The sequence below is a fragment of the Rhinoraja longicauda genome, chromosome 2 (genome assembly GCF_053455715.1).
Source record: "Rhinoraja longicauda isolate Sanriku21f chromosome 2, sRhiLon1.1, whole genome shotgun sequence".
Lineage (NCBI taxonomy): Eukaryota > Metazoa > Chordata > Chondrichthyes > Rajiformes > Arhynchobatidae > Rhinoraja > Rhinoraja longicauda.
Window position 1 is genome coordinate 115,636,854 of NC_135954.1, and position 14,016 is coordinate 115,650,869.

At 50.1% G+C, this 14,016-nt stretch overlaps 1 protein-coding gene across 1 annotated transcript in view; it reads left to right on the forward strand.

The window, feature by feature from the left end:
• Positions 1-14,016, forward strand: part of LOC144608504 (protein FAM83H-like) — a 38,662-nt gene that overhangs the window by 14,425 nt on the left and 10,221 nt on the right. The window contains exons 2-3 of the mRNA XM_078426358.1: positions 10,820-11,301; positions 13,161-13,325. Coding sequence (XP_078282484.1) covers positions 10,840-11,301; positions 13,161-13,325 — 627 coding nt within the window. The 5' untranslated portion in view covers positions 10,820-10,839. The remainder of the gene's footprint in view (positions 1-10,819; positions 11,302-13,160; positions 13,326-14,016) is intronic.

The following is a 14,016-nucleotide window of genomic DNA, read 5'->3' on the forward strand; positions in this document are numbered from 1 at the left end:
GACCTCTTCTGGGGGAAGTATGACCTGTACAAAAAGGACGGGTTGCATCTGAACCTGAGGGGAACCAATATCCTGGCGGGGAGATTTGCTAAAATAATTGCGGAGACTTTAAACTAGTACGGTTGGGGGGAGGGACTCAAACACAGATAGCTAACAGGCAGTGTGTGAGGCAGGAGGCAGAAAAGGGAAACACTCAGACCCAATATGTAGGGGAGAAAGAAGGGAAAAGAAATAAACTGAGAATAAGAAATGATGGGTCCCTTAAATGTGTATATTTTAATGCTAGGAGCATTGTAAGAAAGGTGGATGAGCTTAGAGCCTGGATTGACATCTGGAAGTATGATGTTGTGGCGATCAGTGAAACATGGTTGCAGGAGGGTTGCGATTGGCAATTAAATATTCCAGGATTTCATTGTTTCAGATGTGATAGAATCGGAGGGGCAAGAGGTGGGGGTGTTGCATTGCTTGTCAGGGAGGATATCACAGCAGTGCTTTGGCAGGACAGACTAGAAGGCTCGATTAAGGAGGCTGTTTGGGTGGAACTCAGAAATGAGAAAGGTTTAGCAACACTTATAGGGGTGTATTATAGACCGCCAAATAGGGAACGAGAATTGGAAGAGCAAATATGTAAGGAGATAGCAGATATTAGTAGTAAGCACAGAGTGGTGATTGTGGGTGATTTCAATTTTCCGTATATAGACTGGGAATCGCATTCTGTTAAAGGGCTGGATGGTTTGGAGTTTGTAAAATGTGTGCAGGATAGTTTTTTGCAGCAATACGTAGAGGTGCCTACCAGAGAAGGGCAGTGTTGGACCTCCTGTTAGGAAATGAGATGGGTCAGGTGACGGAGGTATGTGTTGAGGAGCACTTTGGGTCTAGTCATCACAATGCCATTAGTTTTAATATCATTATGGAGAAGGTCAAATCTGGACCAAGGGTTGAGATTTTGGATTGGAGAAAGGCTAATTTTGAGGAGTTGAGAAAGGATTTAAAAGGAGTGAAATGGAAATTTTTGTTTTATGAAAAGGATATAATAGAGAAATGGGGGATATTTAAAGGTGACATTTTGAGAGTACAGAGTCTTTATGTCCCTGTTTGGTGGAAAGGAAAGAATAATAATTTGAAAGAGCCGTGGTTTTCCAGGGAAATTGGACACTTGGTTCGGAAAAAGAGGGAGATATACAATAAATATAAGCGGCAGGGAGTAAATGAGGTTCTTGAGGAATATAAAGAATGTAAAAGGAATCTTAAGAAGGAAATTAGAAAAGCGAAAAAAAGATATGAGGCTGCTTTGGCAAGTAATGTAAAAGTAAACCCCAAGGGGTTCTACAGATATGTCAATAGCAAAAGGATAGTGAGGGATAAAATTGGTCCATTAGAGAGTCAGAGTGGTCAGCTATGTGCTGAGCCGGAAGAAATGGGGGAGATATTAAACAATTTCTTTTCTTCGGTATTTACCGAGGAGAAGGATATTGAATTATGTGAGGTAAGCGAAACAAGTAGAGTAGTGATGGAAATTAGGAGGATTAAAGAAGAGGAGGTACGGACACTTTTGAAAAATATAAAAGTGGATAAGTCTCCAGGTCCTGATAGGATATTCCCTAGGACATTGAGGGAAGTTAGTGCAGAAATAGCAGGGGCTATGACGGAAATATTTCAAACGTCATTAGAAACGGGGATGGTGCCGGAAGATTGGCGCATTGCGCATGTTGTGCCCTTGTTTAAAAAAGGTTGTAAAAGTAAACCTAGCAATTATAGACCTATTAGTTTGACGTCTGTGGTGGGAAAATTAATGGAAAAGATACTTAGGTGCAATATATATAATTATTTGGATAATCAAGGCCTGATTAGAAACAGTCAACATGGATTTGTGCCTGGAAGGTCATGTTTGACTAATCTTCTTGAATTTTTTGAAGAGGTTACCAGGGAAATTGATAAGGGCAAGGCTGTGGATGTTGTCTATATGGACTTCAGTAAGGCATTTGACAAGGTTCCACATGGAAGGTTGATTAAGAAGGTTAAATCGTTGGGTATTAATAGTGAGGTTGCAAGATGGATTCAACAATGGCTGAATGGGAGATATCAGAGGGTAATGGTTGACAATTGTATGTCAGGTTGGAGGCCAGTGTCTAGTGGAGTACCCCAAGGATCTGTGTTGGGTCCACTGTTGTTTGTCATTTACATTAATGATTTGGATGATGGTGTGGCAAATTGGATTAGTAAATATGCAGATGATACTAAGATAGGTGGTGTAGTTAATAATGAAGTAGAGTTTCAAAGTCTACAGAGAGACTTGGGCCTTTTGGAAGGGTGGGCTGAAAGATGGCAGATGGAGTTTAATGCTGATAAGTGTGAGGTGCTGCATTTTGGTAGGACAAATCAAAATAGGACGTACAGGGTAAATGGTAGGGAATTGAGGAATGCAGTGGAACAGAGGGATCTGGGAATAACTGTGCATTGTTCCCTGAAGGTGGAATCTCATGTGGATAGGGTGGTGAAGAAGGCGTTTGGTATGCTTGCCTTTATAAATCAGAGCATCGAGTATAGAAGTTGGGATGTAATGTTAAAATTGAACAGGGCATTGGTGAGGCCGAATCTGGAGTATGGTGTGCAGTTCTGGTCGCCAAATTATAGGAAGGATGTTGACAAAATGTAGAGGGTACAGAGGAGATTTACTAGAATGTTGCCTGGGTTTCAGCACTTAAGCTACAGAGAGAGGTTGAGCAGGTTGGGTCTTTATTCTTTGGAGCGTAGAAGGTTGAGGGGGGACTTGATAGAGGTTTTTAAAATTTTGAGAGGGACGGACAGAGTTGACGTGGGTAGGCTTTTCCCTTTGAGAGTGGGGAAGATTCCAACAAGAGGACATAGCTTCAGAATTGAGGGACAAAATTTAGGGGTAACATGAGGGGTAACTTCTTTACTCAGAGGGTGGTGGCTGTATGGAATGGGCTTCCGGTGGAAGTGGTGGAGGCAGGCTCGATTTTATTATTTAAGAGTAAATTGGATAGGTATATGGATAAGAGGGGATTAGAGGGTTATGGTCTGAGTGCAGGTAGATGAGACTAGGTCAGGGAGAGTGGTCGGCGTGGACTGGTAGGGCCGAACGGGCCTGTTTCCTTGCTGTAGTTGTTATATGGTTATATGGAAACGTCACCTATGCATGTTCTCCAGAGATGCTGCCTGACCCGCTGTTACTCCAGCAATCTGTGAAACGTCACCTATTCATGTTCTCGAGAGATGCTGCCTGACCCGCTGAGTTACTCCAGCACTGTGTGAAACGTCACCTATCCATGTTCTCCAGTGATGTTGCCTGACCCGCTGAGTTACTCCAGCACTGTGTAAAATGTCACCTGTCCATGTTCTCCAGAGATGTTGCCTGACCCGCTGAGTTACTCCAGCACTGCGTGAAACATCACCTGTCCATGTTCTCCAGTGATGCTGCCTGACCCGCTGAGTGACTGCAGCACTTTGAGTCTTTTAGACGTGCCTCAACCACTGCCTCTGGCTGCTTGTTCCAGCTGAGTTACTCCAGCACTTTGAGTCTTTTAGACGTGCCTCAACCACTTCCTCTGATAGCTCGTTCCAGCTGAGTTACTGCAGCACTTTGAGTCTTTTAGACGTGCCTCAACCACTTCCTCTGATAGCTCGTTCCATACACCCACCACTCTCTGTGTGATAAAGTTGCCCCTCAGGCCCCCAATAAATCTTTTCCCTCTCACCCCAAACCCACGTCCTTTTTTATTTTTAGATTTTAGAGGTACAGCGCGGAAACAGGCCCGTCGGCCCACCGAGTTCGCGCCGCCCACCGATCCCCGCACATTAACACTATCCTACACACACTAGGGACAATTTTTACATTTACCCAGTCAATTAACCTACATACCTGTACGTCTTTGGAGTGTGGGAGGAAACCGAAGATCTCGGAGAAAACCCGCGCAGGTCACGGGGAGAACGTACGAACTCCGTACAGACGGCGCCCGTAGTCAGGATCGAACCTGAGTCTCCGGCGCTGCATTTGCTGAAAGGCAGCAACTCTACCGCTGCGCCACCGTGCCAACCGCTGGGTCTTAATTCCCCGACTCTGGGTAAAAGATTTTGTCCACCTCTATGATCAGAGTGTGGGGGTTTGCATGGCCCTGTAGCTGGGTACTGGAGGAGCCCTCCTCCCGCCCAGATCGTTGAGCTTGCAGGCTTGACTTAAAGGGAGACATTGTATTGGCTTGGGCATTTTGGTTTGATTTGGGAGACTGAGGGGTGACCTTATTGAGGTGCACAAGATCACAAGTGTCAGGATAAAGTAAACACACAGTCTTTTTCCCCCAGGGTTGGAGGATTTAAAAAGCTGGAGAGCACAGGCGTAAGGTGAGGGGAGAGATTGAAGTGGTCTCAGGCAATGTTTTCACTTGGAGGGTAGTCTGTATCTACACTGAGCAGCCAGAGGAAACGGGAAGTGGATACAATTATGATTTTTATAAGGCATTTGCACAGAGATATGGATTGGAAGGATTAATAGGCGTGTGGGCTAATGCAGGCAAATGGGACTAGCCGAGAATGCCAACTTGGTCATTGGGCCAAAGGGCATGTTTCCGCACTGCAAGAATAAGCATCCTCTCCCCATCCGCCGTGACACGGCCCTTTCTGGACCTCATGAATGAGATTTGATGAAACCTTGTCCACTCTGAACTCCAGGGAATCATTTGAAGATGAATAAGTGGCAACTGTGATGATGAATTAAAAACAATGATGGAAACCGTCAGCTGGTCTAGCAACATCTGTGGACAGAGAGAGACGGAGACCCTTTCAACATCTGTGGACAGAGAGAGACACAGACCCTTTCAACATCTGTGGACAGAGAGACACGGAGACCCTTTCAACATCTGTGGACAGAGAGAGACTCGGACCCTTTCAACATCTGTGGACAGAGAGAGACACAGACCCTTTCAACATCTGTGGACAGAGAGAGACTCAGACCCTTTCAAGTCAAACATTTTTGGTCAGAACTATAAAAGAGAAGACGTCAGTTTTAAGTTTTGGAGAGAGTGGGGAGGATGGATGGGCGGGAGGTAATATCTGTGATGAGGTCAGACATGGATATGTGTTGTTGAGGTTAATGAGGGGTTTGGAGAGAGCATAAAGGAACATAAAAGTAAAACGAGGGCGTAATGTCCAACACGTCAGGCCATGCATGACATGTAAAGTCATGCAGCACACACCAGGCCCTTTGGCCTGACTCATCCATGCTGACCAAGGTGCCTGTCTGAGCTAATGCCATTCGCCTGTCCAAATGCTTTTTTAAACATGTTGCAAATGTACGTGTGTGAACCACCTCCTCAGGCATTTATTCACAAAATGCTGATGTAACTCAGCAGGTCAGGCAGCATCTCAGGAGAGAAGGAATGGGTGACGTTTCGGGTCGAGACCCTTCTTCAGACTGATGTCAGGGGGGCGGGACAAAGGAAGGATATAGGTGGAGACAGGAAGATAGAGGGAGATCTGGGAGGGGAAGAGAGGGACAGAGGAACTATCTAAAGTTGGAGAAGTCAATGTTCATACCGCTGGGCTGCAAGCTGCAACCTCCTCCACAGCTCATATCACAGATCCAGCACCCTCTGAGTGGGGAGAAACTCGCCCCTCAGAATTCCCCCCTCACCCTCTAGTTTTCGACTCATCGACCCTGGGGAAAAGACTGACCATCTTCCCTGCCTACGCCCATCATAATAGTACAACCTGGATGAGATTGCCCCTCAGCCTCTGTTGCTCATGGAAAGTACCTGGCCTCTCCACATAGGCCGAGCCTGCAGTCCAGGAGCAGACCGAGCCTGATCTGTTGGTGAGCAGCAGCAACAGCAGCAGCTGCCTGTGAGGGAGTTATCCCAAGCTGGAGAATTCCTTGTTCAACGCACAGGCTGCGACATGCCTGGACATCAAATGAAGGGTTGTTTCTGCAGCTTATGTTGGGCCTTGTAGCAGTGCAGGAGGTAACAGGCATGAAGTCAGAGTGGGATGGAGATTAAAGTTGCAAAACACACAGACCCAGAGGTACTCAGCTGCTCAGGCAGCACCTTGATTTAGTTCAGTTTAGTTTATAGATACAGCATGGAAACAGGCCCTTCGGCCCACCTCCTCACGCCGACCAGCGATCCCCGCACACTAACACTATTTTACACATACTAGGAACAATTTACATTTATACCAAGCCAATTAACATACAAACTTGCACATCTTTGGAGTGTGGATGGAAAGTGGAGATCCTGGGGAAAACCGACGCACGTCACGGGGAGAACGTACAAACTCCGTACAGACAGCACCCGTAGTCAGGATTGAACCTGGGTCTCTGGTGCTATAAGACAGCACCTCTACCGCTGCGCCACCGTGCCACAGAATGGACAGACAACGTTTTGGGTCGGGACCCTTCAGCCCTGATGGAGCAGGGATGGGCAGGGGAGGGTGGGGAGCAAAGCCTGGCAAGTGATAGGTGGATGTGTAGGATGGAACTACAGAATGCTTGTTTACATAGGCAGCATCTCTGGATACACGGAATGGGTGAAGTTTCTGATGCGATGCTGCCTATCCCGCTGAGTTTCTCCACCATTTTGTGTCTATCTTAAATGATAGGTGGATACAGGTGAGGGGGCAGGGTGTGATTGGCAGATGGGTGGAGTAAGTGCAGGAGTGAAAGGTGTCAGATGAGGAGAGATGAGGAGAAGTGAAAGGTAAAGCTGGAGGGAAGGATACGGGTGGAGAGGGGAGGGGAAGAAAGGGTAAATGTGAGACCCGGGGATGGGAGATAAGCATGCGTAGGAGGGGGGAGGAGCAGAGTGACTGGGGGGTGGGAGATGGGGAAATGTGTGCCAATCAGTGTGGGAGGCAGGGGGGAGAGAGGAGGTAGGGGTTATTGAATGAACGTGGCAGGCAGCAGGAACCTGGGAATGACGGCTGTGGACTCCATGCAGAGGCAGTGTGAGAGTGAAGGGATAAGTCGGTGGAGTGGCCAGCAGCATAATGAAGGACCAGTCTCACCTAGCCACTCCTTCTTCTCCGCTCTCTCATCGGGCAAGATGTACAAAAGTGTGAAAATCCAGATTCAGGGACAGTTTCATCCCAGCCGTTACCAGGCAACTGAACCATCATCTCGCCAACTAGCGGTACGGTGCGGTACGGTGCGGTACGGTGCGGTACGATACGATACGATAGAACTTTATTTACTCCAGGAGGGAAACTGATCTGCCAATAGTCATAAGAACACAAAATACATGAAACATGAAATTAAAGTGACAAGTGCAAAGATTGGGGAGAGGAGTCGGTCTCAGTCTCAGTCTACCCCATGACAGATGGGGGTGGAGTTTTACAGTTTGATAGCCACAGGGAAGAAGGAACTCCCATCTACCTCATTGGAGACCCTCGGACCACCTTTAATCAGACTTTAGTCACAAATTGCTGGAATAACTCAGCGGGCATTTTCTGTCTATCTTTGGTGTAAATCAGCATCTGCAGTTCTTACACATTTAATCGGACTTTACTGGACTTTACCTTGCACTAAATGTTATACCTTTTATCCTGTATCTGTAGACTGTGGTTGTAATCATGAATAGTATTTAACAGGATAGCACGCACCAAAAAGCCTTTCACTGGACAATACATGACATTAGTCAACTAAACTAAACTAAGGAGAAAAAATGGGGGGCAGCTGATACTCTGGCAGATAAGATTAAAGAGAACCCGGTCTCACAAGTTTATAAAGGAAACAATAACGAGAGAAAGAGTAGGGCACTTCAAAACCAATGTGGTCATCTATGTGTGGAGGTGCAGGAGATAGGCAAGGCCTCCCATGACTATTTCTCCTGTACTTTTACAGTGGAGAAGGAGATGAGAACCAGTGACCTTGGGAAAGTGAAGTGGATGCGTGGCAGCAGAGGAGGATGTCCTATAGTACATGAAGGGGCTCTATCTGGTTTATCGTGGGACACTGTGGGGAACTAGGGAAGATGTGCACGTCCTGGCTGAGTCATCATCAGACAAGGGTGAAGTGCTCGAAGACTGGATGTTGTGCCTCGATTTACAGGCTGCAAAGGAAATCCTAAGTATTATAGACTCGTGGGCCAAACATCTGAGGTATGAAAGGTACTGCAGAGGATTCTGATAGATGAGATCGTGATGCATTTGGAAATCCGGGTTGATCAGGGATAGTCGACATGTCTTTGTGTGAGAGATCTTGTCTCACAGGGCAGCAGTAGAGCTGCTGCCTCACAGCACCTGAGACCCGGGTTTGATTCTGACCTCAGGTGCCGTCTGCATGGAGTTTGCACGTTCTCCCTGTGATCGTGCGGGTTTTGTCCGGGCGCCCCACTTCCCTTCCTCATTCTAAAGACATGCGGGCTTGCAGGTTAATTGGCCTGTAAATTGCCTCAAGTATGTAGGATGTGAAAGTGGGATAACTTTTTAGCTAGTGCGGATGATCGATGGTCAGCTGGACTCAGCGGGATGAAAGGCCTGTTTACATGCTGTATCTCCAAACTAAACTAAATTTGATTGAATTTTGCGAGGAAATAACCAAGAAAGCTAATGACATGTTGGTCTTCATAACGAGAGGATTTCAGTATAGGAGTAATGAGGTTGTTCTGCAGTTGTACAGGGCCCTGGTGAGATCACATCTGGAGTATTGTGTACAGTTTTGGTCTCCTGATTTGAGGAAGGACATCCTTGTAATTGAGGCAGTGCAGCGTAGGTTCACGAGATTGATCCCTGGGATGGCGGGACTGTCATATGGGGAAAGATTGAAAAGACCCGGATCGTATTCACTGGAGTTTAGAAGGATGAGAGGGGATCTTATAGTGACGTATAAAATTATAAAAGGACTGGACACGCTAGATGCAGGAAAAATGCTCCCAATGTTGGGGGAGTCCAGAACCAGGGGCCACAGTCTTAGAATAAAGGGGAGGCTATTTAAAACTGAGGTGAGAAGGAACTTTTTCACCCAGAGAGTTGTGAATTTGTGGAATTCTCTGCCACAGAGGGCAGTGGATGCCAAATCACTGGATTAATTTGAGAGAGTTCGATAGAGCTCAGGGAGCTAGTGGAATCAAGGGATATGGGGAGAAGTTGGGCACAGGTTATTGATTGTGGATGATCAGCCATGATCACAATGAATGGCGGTGCTGCCTCGAAGGGCCAAATGGCCTCCTCCTGCACCTATTTTCTATGTTAATCTATGTTAAGACTGATGCAACAGGCTGGTAGATGTGTACATGGACTTCAGCAAGGCCTTTGAGGTTCCGGCAGGTTGGCTGCTCTGGAAGGTTAGATTGCATGGGTGCCGGGAGAGAAAAATGGCTTCATGGAAAGAAGCAGAGGGTGTTGGTGGAAAGATGTTTTTCAGCCTGGAGACCTGTGACCAGTGGGATGCCTCAGGGATCGGTGCTGGGACATTGCTGTTTGTCATCTCCATCAACGGTTTGGATTAGAATGTACAGGGCATGGCTAGTATGTTTGCAGATGGCATTGCAATCTGTGGTATCATAGACAGTAAAGATGGTTATGAAGAATGACAGTGGGATCTTGACCAAGTGGACCAAGGAATTGCTAACGGAATTTAATTTGACTAAATGTGAGGTGTTGCACTTTGGGAAGTCAAACTAGAGGGTAGAATTAGAGGTGTGTTTTCTGGGCTGTGGCATCAATGTAGTTGGTCAGCACCACTGTTGTTGCTGATGGTGACCAGGAACTGGAATGTGTGAGTTCAGGGAGGCCAAGGGGGGGAGTCCCAGAGCAGAAAAGAGGCAGAAGAGAGACTGGGGTGAATACTGTGGTCACACGGAGCAGGAATGGCAGACGGGTGTATGGGAGGGGGCAGATCAGTGGTTTAAACTGCATTCATTTCAGTGCCAGAGGTTTAAAAGGTAAGACAAATGTTCTCAGGGTTGGCTCTGGTGACTGGGATATTGTAGCTACTATGGAAACAGCTGAGAAATCAGCGGCACGGTGGCACAGCGATAGATTTGCTGTCTCACAGCGCCAGAGGCCCGGGTCCGATCATGACTAAAGGTGCTGTCTGTACGGAGTTTGTACGCTCCGGTTTCCTCACACATCCCAAAGAATGGAATTTGTTAAATGTGTTTGTTAAAAGGGAACTTTTTCACCCAGAGTTGTGAATTTGTGGAATTCTCTGCCACAGAAGGCAGTGGAGACCAAATTACTGGATGAATTTAAGAAGAGAGAGTTAGAGAGAGCTCTAGGGGCTAGCGGAATCAAGGGATATGGGGAGAAGTTGGGCACAGGTTACTGATTGTGGATGATCAGCCATGATCACAATGAATGGCCATGTCTGTCCCCTGGTCTGACTCTGTCCCCTGGTCTGACTCTGTACCCCCGGTCTGACTCTGTCCCCCTGGTCTGGTCTGACTCTGTCCCCCCGGTCTGACTCTGTCCCCCCGGTCTGACTCTGTCCCCCCGGTCTGACTCTGTCCCCCCGGTCTGACTCTGTCCCCCCGGTCTGACTCTGTCCCCCCGGTCTGGCTGACTGTCCCCCTGGTCTGACTCTGTCCCCCCGGTCTGACTCTGTCCCCCCGGTCTGGCTGACTGTCCCCCTGGTCTGACTCTGTCCCCTTGGTCTGGTCTGACTGTCCCCCCGGTCTGACTCTGTCCTGCCGGTCTGGCTGACTGTCCCCCTGGTCTGACTCTGTCCCCCTGGTCTGACTGTCCCCCCGGTCTGACTCTGTCCCCCCGGTCTGACTCTGTCCCCCTGGTCTGACTCTGTCCCCCTGGTCTGACTCTGTCCCCCTGGTCTGACTCTGTCCCCCTGGTCTGACTCTGTCCCCCACAGTGCTGCGTTGAGGCTGAGTCATGGCACACCGGTCTCAGTGCTCATCGTTTGGGGATGTGGATGGTGAGGCAGGGCAGGTGCCACCTCACTACAAGGAGTACTACCGTTTGGCAGTGGATGCACTGGCTGAGGATGGGCTGGAGGCGTATCACAGCTTCCTGGCCAGCGAGAACGAGGTGGACTTCCTGTGCTCCACCGAGGTGGACCACATCTGCCGCAACCTGAAGAAGCCCCGCGTGTGGCCCGTGGACTCTGGCCAGGGCTACCTGGAGACCCTGCCCCCCGGCTACCAGGACTCTGACTCATCGGGCACCTACTGGCCCGAGCACACGGACATTGCAGCGCCTGTGCTGGACCTGGGCTGGCCCAGTGCCCACCCCTTACGTGGGCCGTCCGACGTCACCATCTTCGTGAACCCACCTGCCCCCGACACACTCAGCATCAAGGAGGAGGTGCGCCGACTCATCCGCTCCGCCACGCAGGTGAGGTCATGACCCATCACCCCCTGACCTGCACCACTCTGCCACGCAGGTGAGGTCACGACACCTGACCCATCACCCCTCACCCTCAACCACTCCGCCACGCAGGTGAGGTCACGACACCTGACCCATCACCTCTGACCCTCACCACTCCGCCACCCAGGTGAGGATGTGACCCATCACCCCTCATCCTCATCCGCTCCGCCACTCAGGTGAGGTCACGACACCTGACCCATCACCCCTCACCCTCAACCACTCCGCCACGCAGGTGAGGTCACGACACCTGACCCATCACCTCTGACCCTCACCACTCCGCCACCCAGGTGAGGATGTGACCCATCACCCCTCACCCTCAACCACTCCGCCACGCAGGTGAGGTCACGACACCTGACCCATCACCTCTGACCCTCACCACTCCGCCACCCAGGTGAGGATGTGACCCATCACCCCTCATCCTCATCCGCTCCGCCACTCAGGTGAAGTCGCGACACCTGACCCATCAACCCTGGCACTCACCGCTCCGCCACCCAGGTGAGGTCACGACACCTGACCCATCACCACTGACCCTCATCACTCCGCCACCCAGGTGAGGACGTGACCCATCACCCCGACCTCTCACCCTCATCCGCTCCGCCCCGCAGGTGAGGTCACGACCCATCACCCCCAACCTCTCACCACACCACCACGCAGGTGAGGCCCCGACCCCTGACCCATCACCCTGACTCTCACTGCTCCGCCACGCAAGTGAGGACGTGACCCATCACCCCCAACCCCTCACCCTCATCCGCTCCGTCATGCCAGTGAGGTCATGACCCCTTACCCTCATCGCTCCGCCACGCAGGTGAGGTCATGACCCATGACCCTCACCGCTCCGTCGTGCAGGTGAGGTCACGACCCATCACCCCTGACCCCTCACCCTCACCGCTCTGCCACCCAGACATAACCCATGATCCATCACCCCGACCCCTCACCCTCATCCACTCCACCACGCATGTGAGGTCCCGACCCCTGACCCATCACCCCGACTCTCACCGCTCCGCCACACAGGTGAGGTCATGACCCCTGACCCTCACCACTCCGCCATGCAGGTGAGGTCATCACCCCATACCCATCACCTCCAATCCCTCATCTGCTCCACCACACAAGTGAGAATATGACCCCTGGCCCCCAATACAGGTGAGGACATGACCGCTGACCCATGACCTCTGACCCTCATCCGCTCCACCACCCAGTTGAGGACGGGATTGATCCCGGGTCTTGTGCTGTGAGGCAGCAGCTCGACCGCTGCAACACTGTCACCCCAAACTCAGTGTTTACCCCGGGCTGCCTGTCCCACTGACACTGCCCCAGTGGTGTGTGTGTGTGTGTGATGGTACAGTGTGCCGTTACCCCGGGCTGCCTGTCCCACTGACACTGCCCCAGTGTTGTGTGTGTGACGGTACAGTGTGCCGTTACCCCAGGCTGCCTGTCGCACTGACACTGTGTGTGTGTGTGTGTGTGTGTGTGTGTGTGTGTGTGTGTGTGTGCGCGCGTGCGCCGTCACTCCGTGCTGCCTGTCCCACTGACACAGCTCCAGTGGTGTGTGTGTATGTTGGCAAACTATACGTCACTCCATGCAGCCTGTCCCACTGACACACAGCCCCAGTGGTGTGGATTTGTGTGTGTGTTGGCACACTGTACCGTCACTCCGTGCTGCCTGTCCCACTGACACACAGATCCAGTGGTGTGTGTGTTGGCTCCGTGCTGCCTGTCCCTCTGACACACAGCCCCAGTGGTGTGAGTGTGTGTGTGTGTTGGCACCCTGTACCGTTACTCTGTGCTGCCTGTCCCACTGACATACAGCTGTGTGTCCATCCCCACAGGTTATTGCCATTGTGATGGATGTCTTCACTGACATTGACCTGTTTGATGAGGTGCTGGAGGCTGCCAGCCGGGAGATTCCTGTTTACCTTCTCCTGGATGAGGTGCAGTCTCACCACTTCCTCGACATGGTGAAGAAGTGTAACGTCAACCTCAGCAACATACACGTAAGTCTTGTTTCCCATCGCGCCTACACCAGGGTTGTCCATTGATTTGGGGGCTTCCCTCCAGTATCTGGCTACCTGTCTGTGCAAAATCCCCACACCCTGATCATAGAGGTGTACAAAACCATGGGGGAAGAGGCAGTCTTTTACACAGAGTAGGGGAATTAGGAATCAGAGGACATGGGTTTGGGGTGAGAAGGGAAAGATTTATTAGGGACTTGAGGGGCAACTTTATCACAGGGAGTAGTGGGTGTAGGCTGCCAGAGGAAGTGGTTGAGGCAGGTGGTTCACAACGTGTAAAATTCTCAAAGTGCTGGAGTAACTCAGCGGGTCAGGCAGCATCTCTGGAGAACATGGATAGGTGATGTTTCACAGAGTGCTGGAGTAACTCATCGGGTCAGGCAGCATCTGTGGAGAACATGGATAGGTGATGTTTCACAGAGTGCTGGAGTAAATCAGCGGGTTAGGCAGCATCTGTGGAGAACATAGATTGGTGATGTTTTGGGGTCGGGACCATTCTGCAGCTTTTAGAGTCCCAGCTCAAAATGTAACCCGTCCATGTTCTCCAGAGATGCTGCGTGACCTGCTGAATCCCTGAATTTCCTTGTTTCAACATTTAATAGACAGTTGGACAGGTACAGGAAAGGTTTGGAGGGAGATGGGCCGAATACAGGCTTTAGATGGTGCAGCTAAA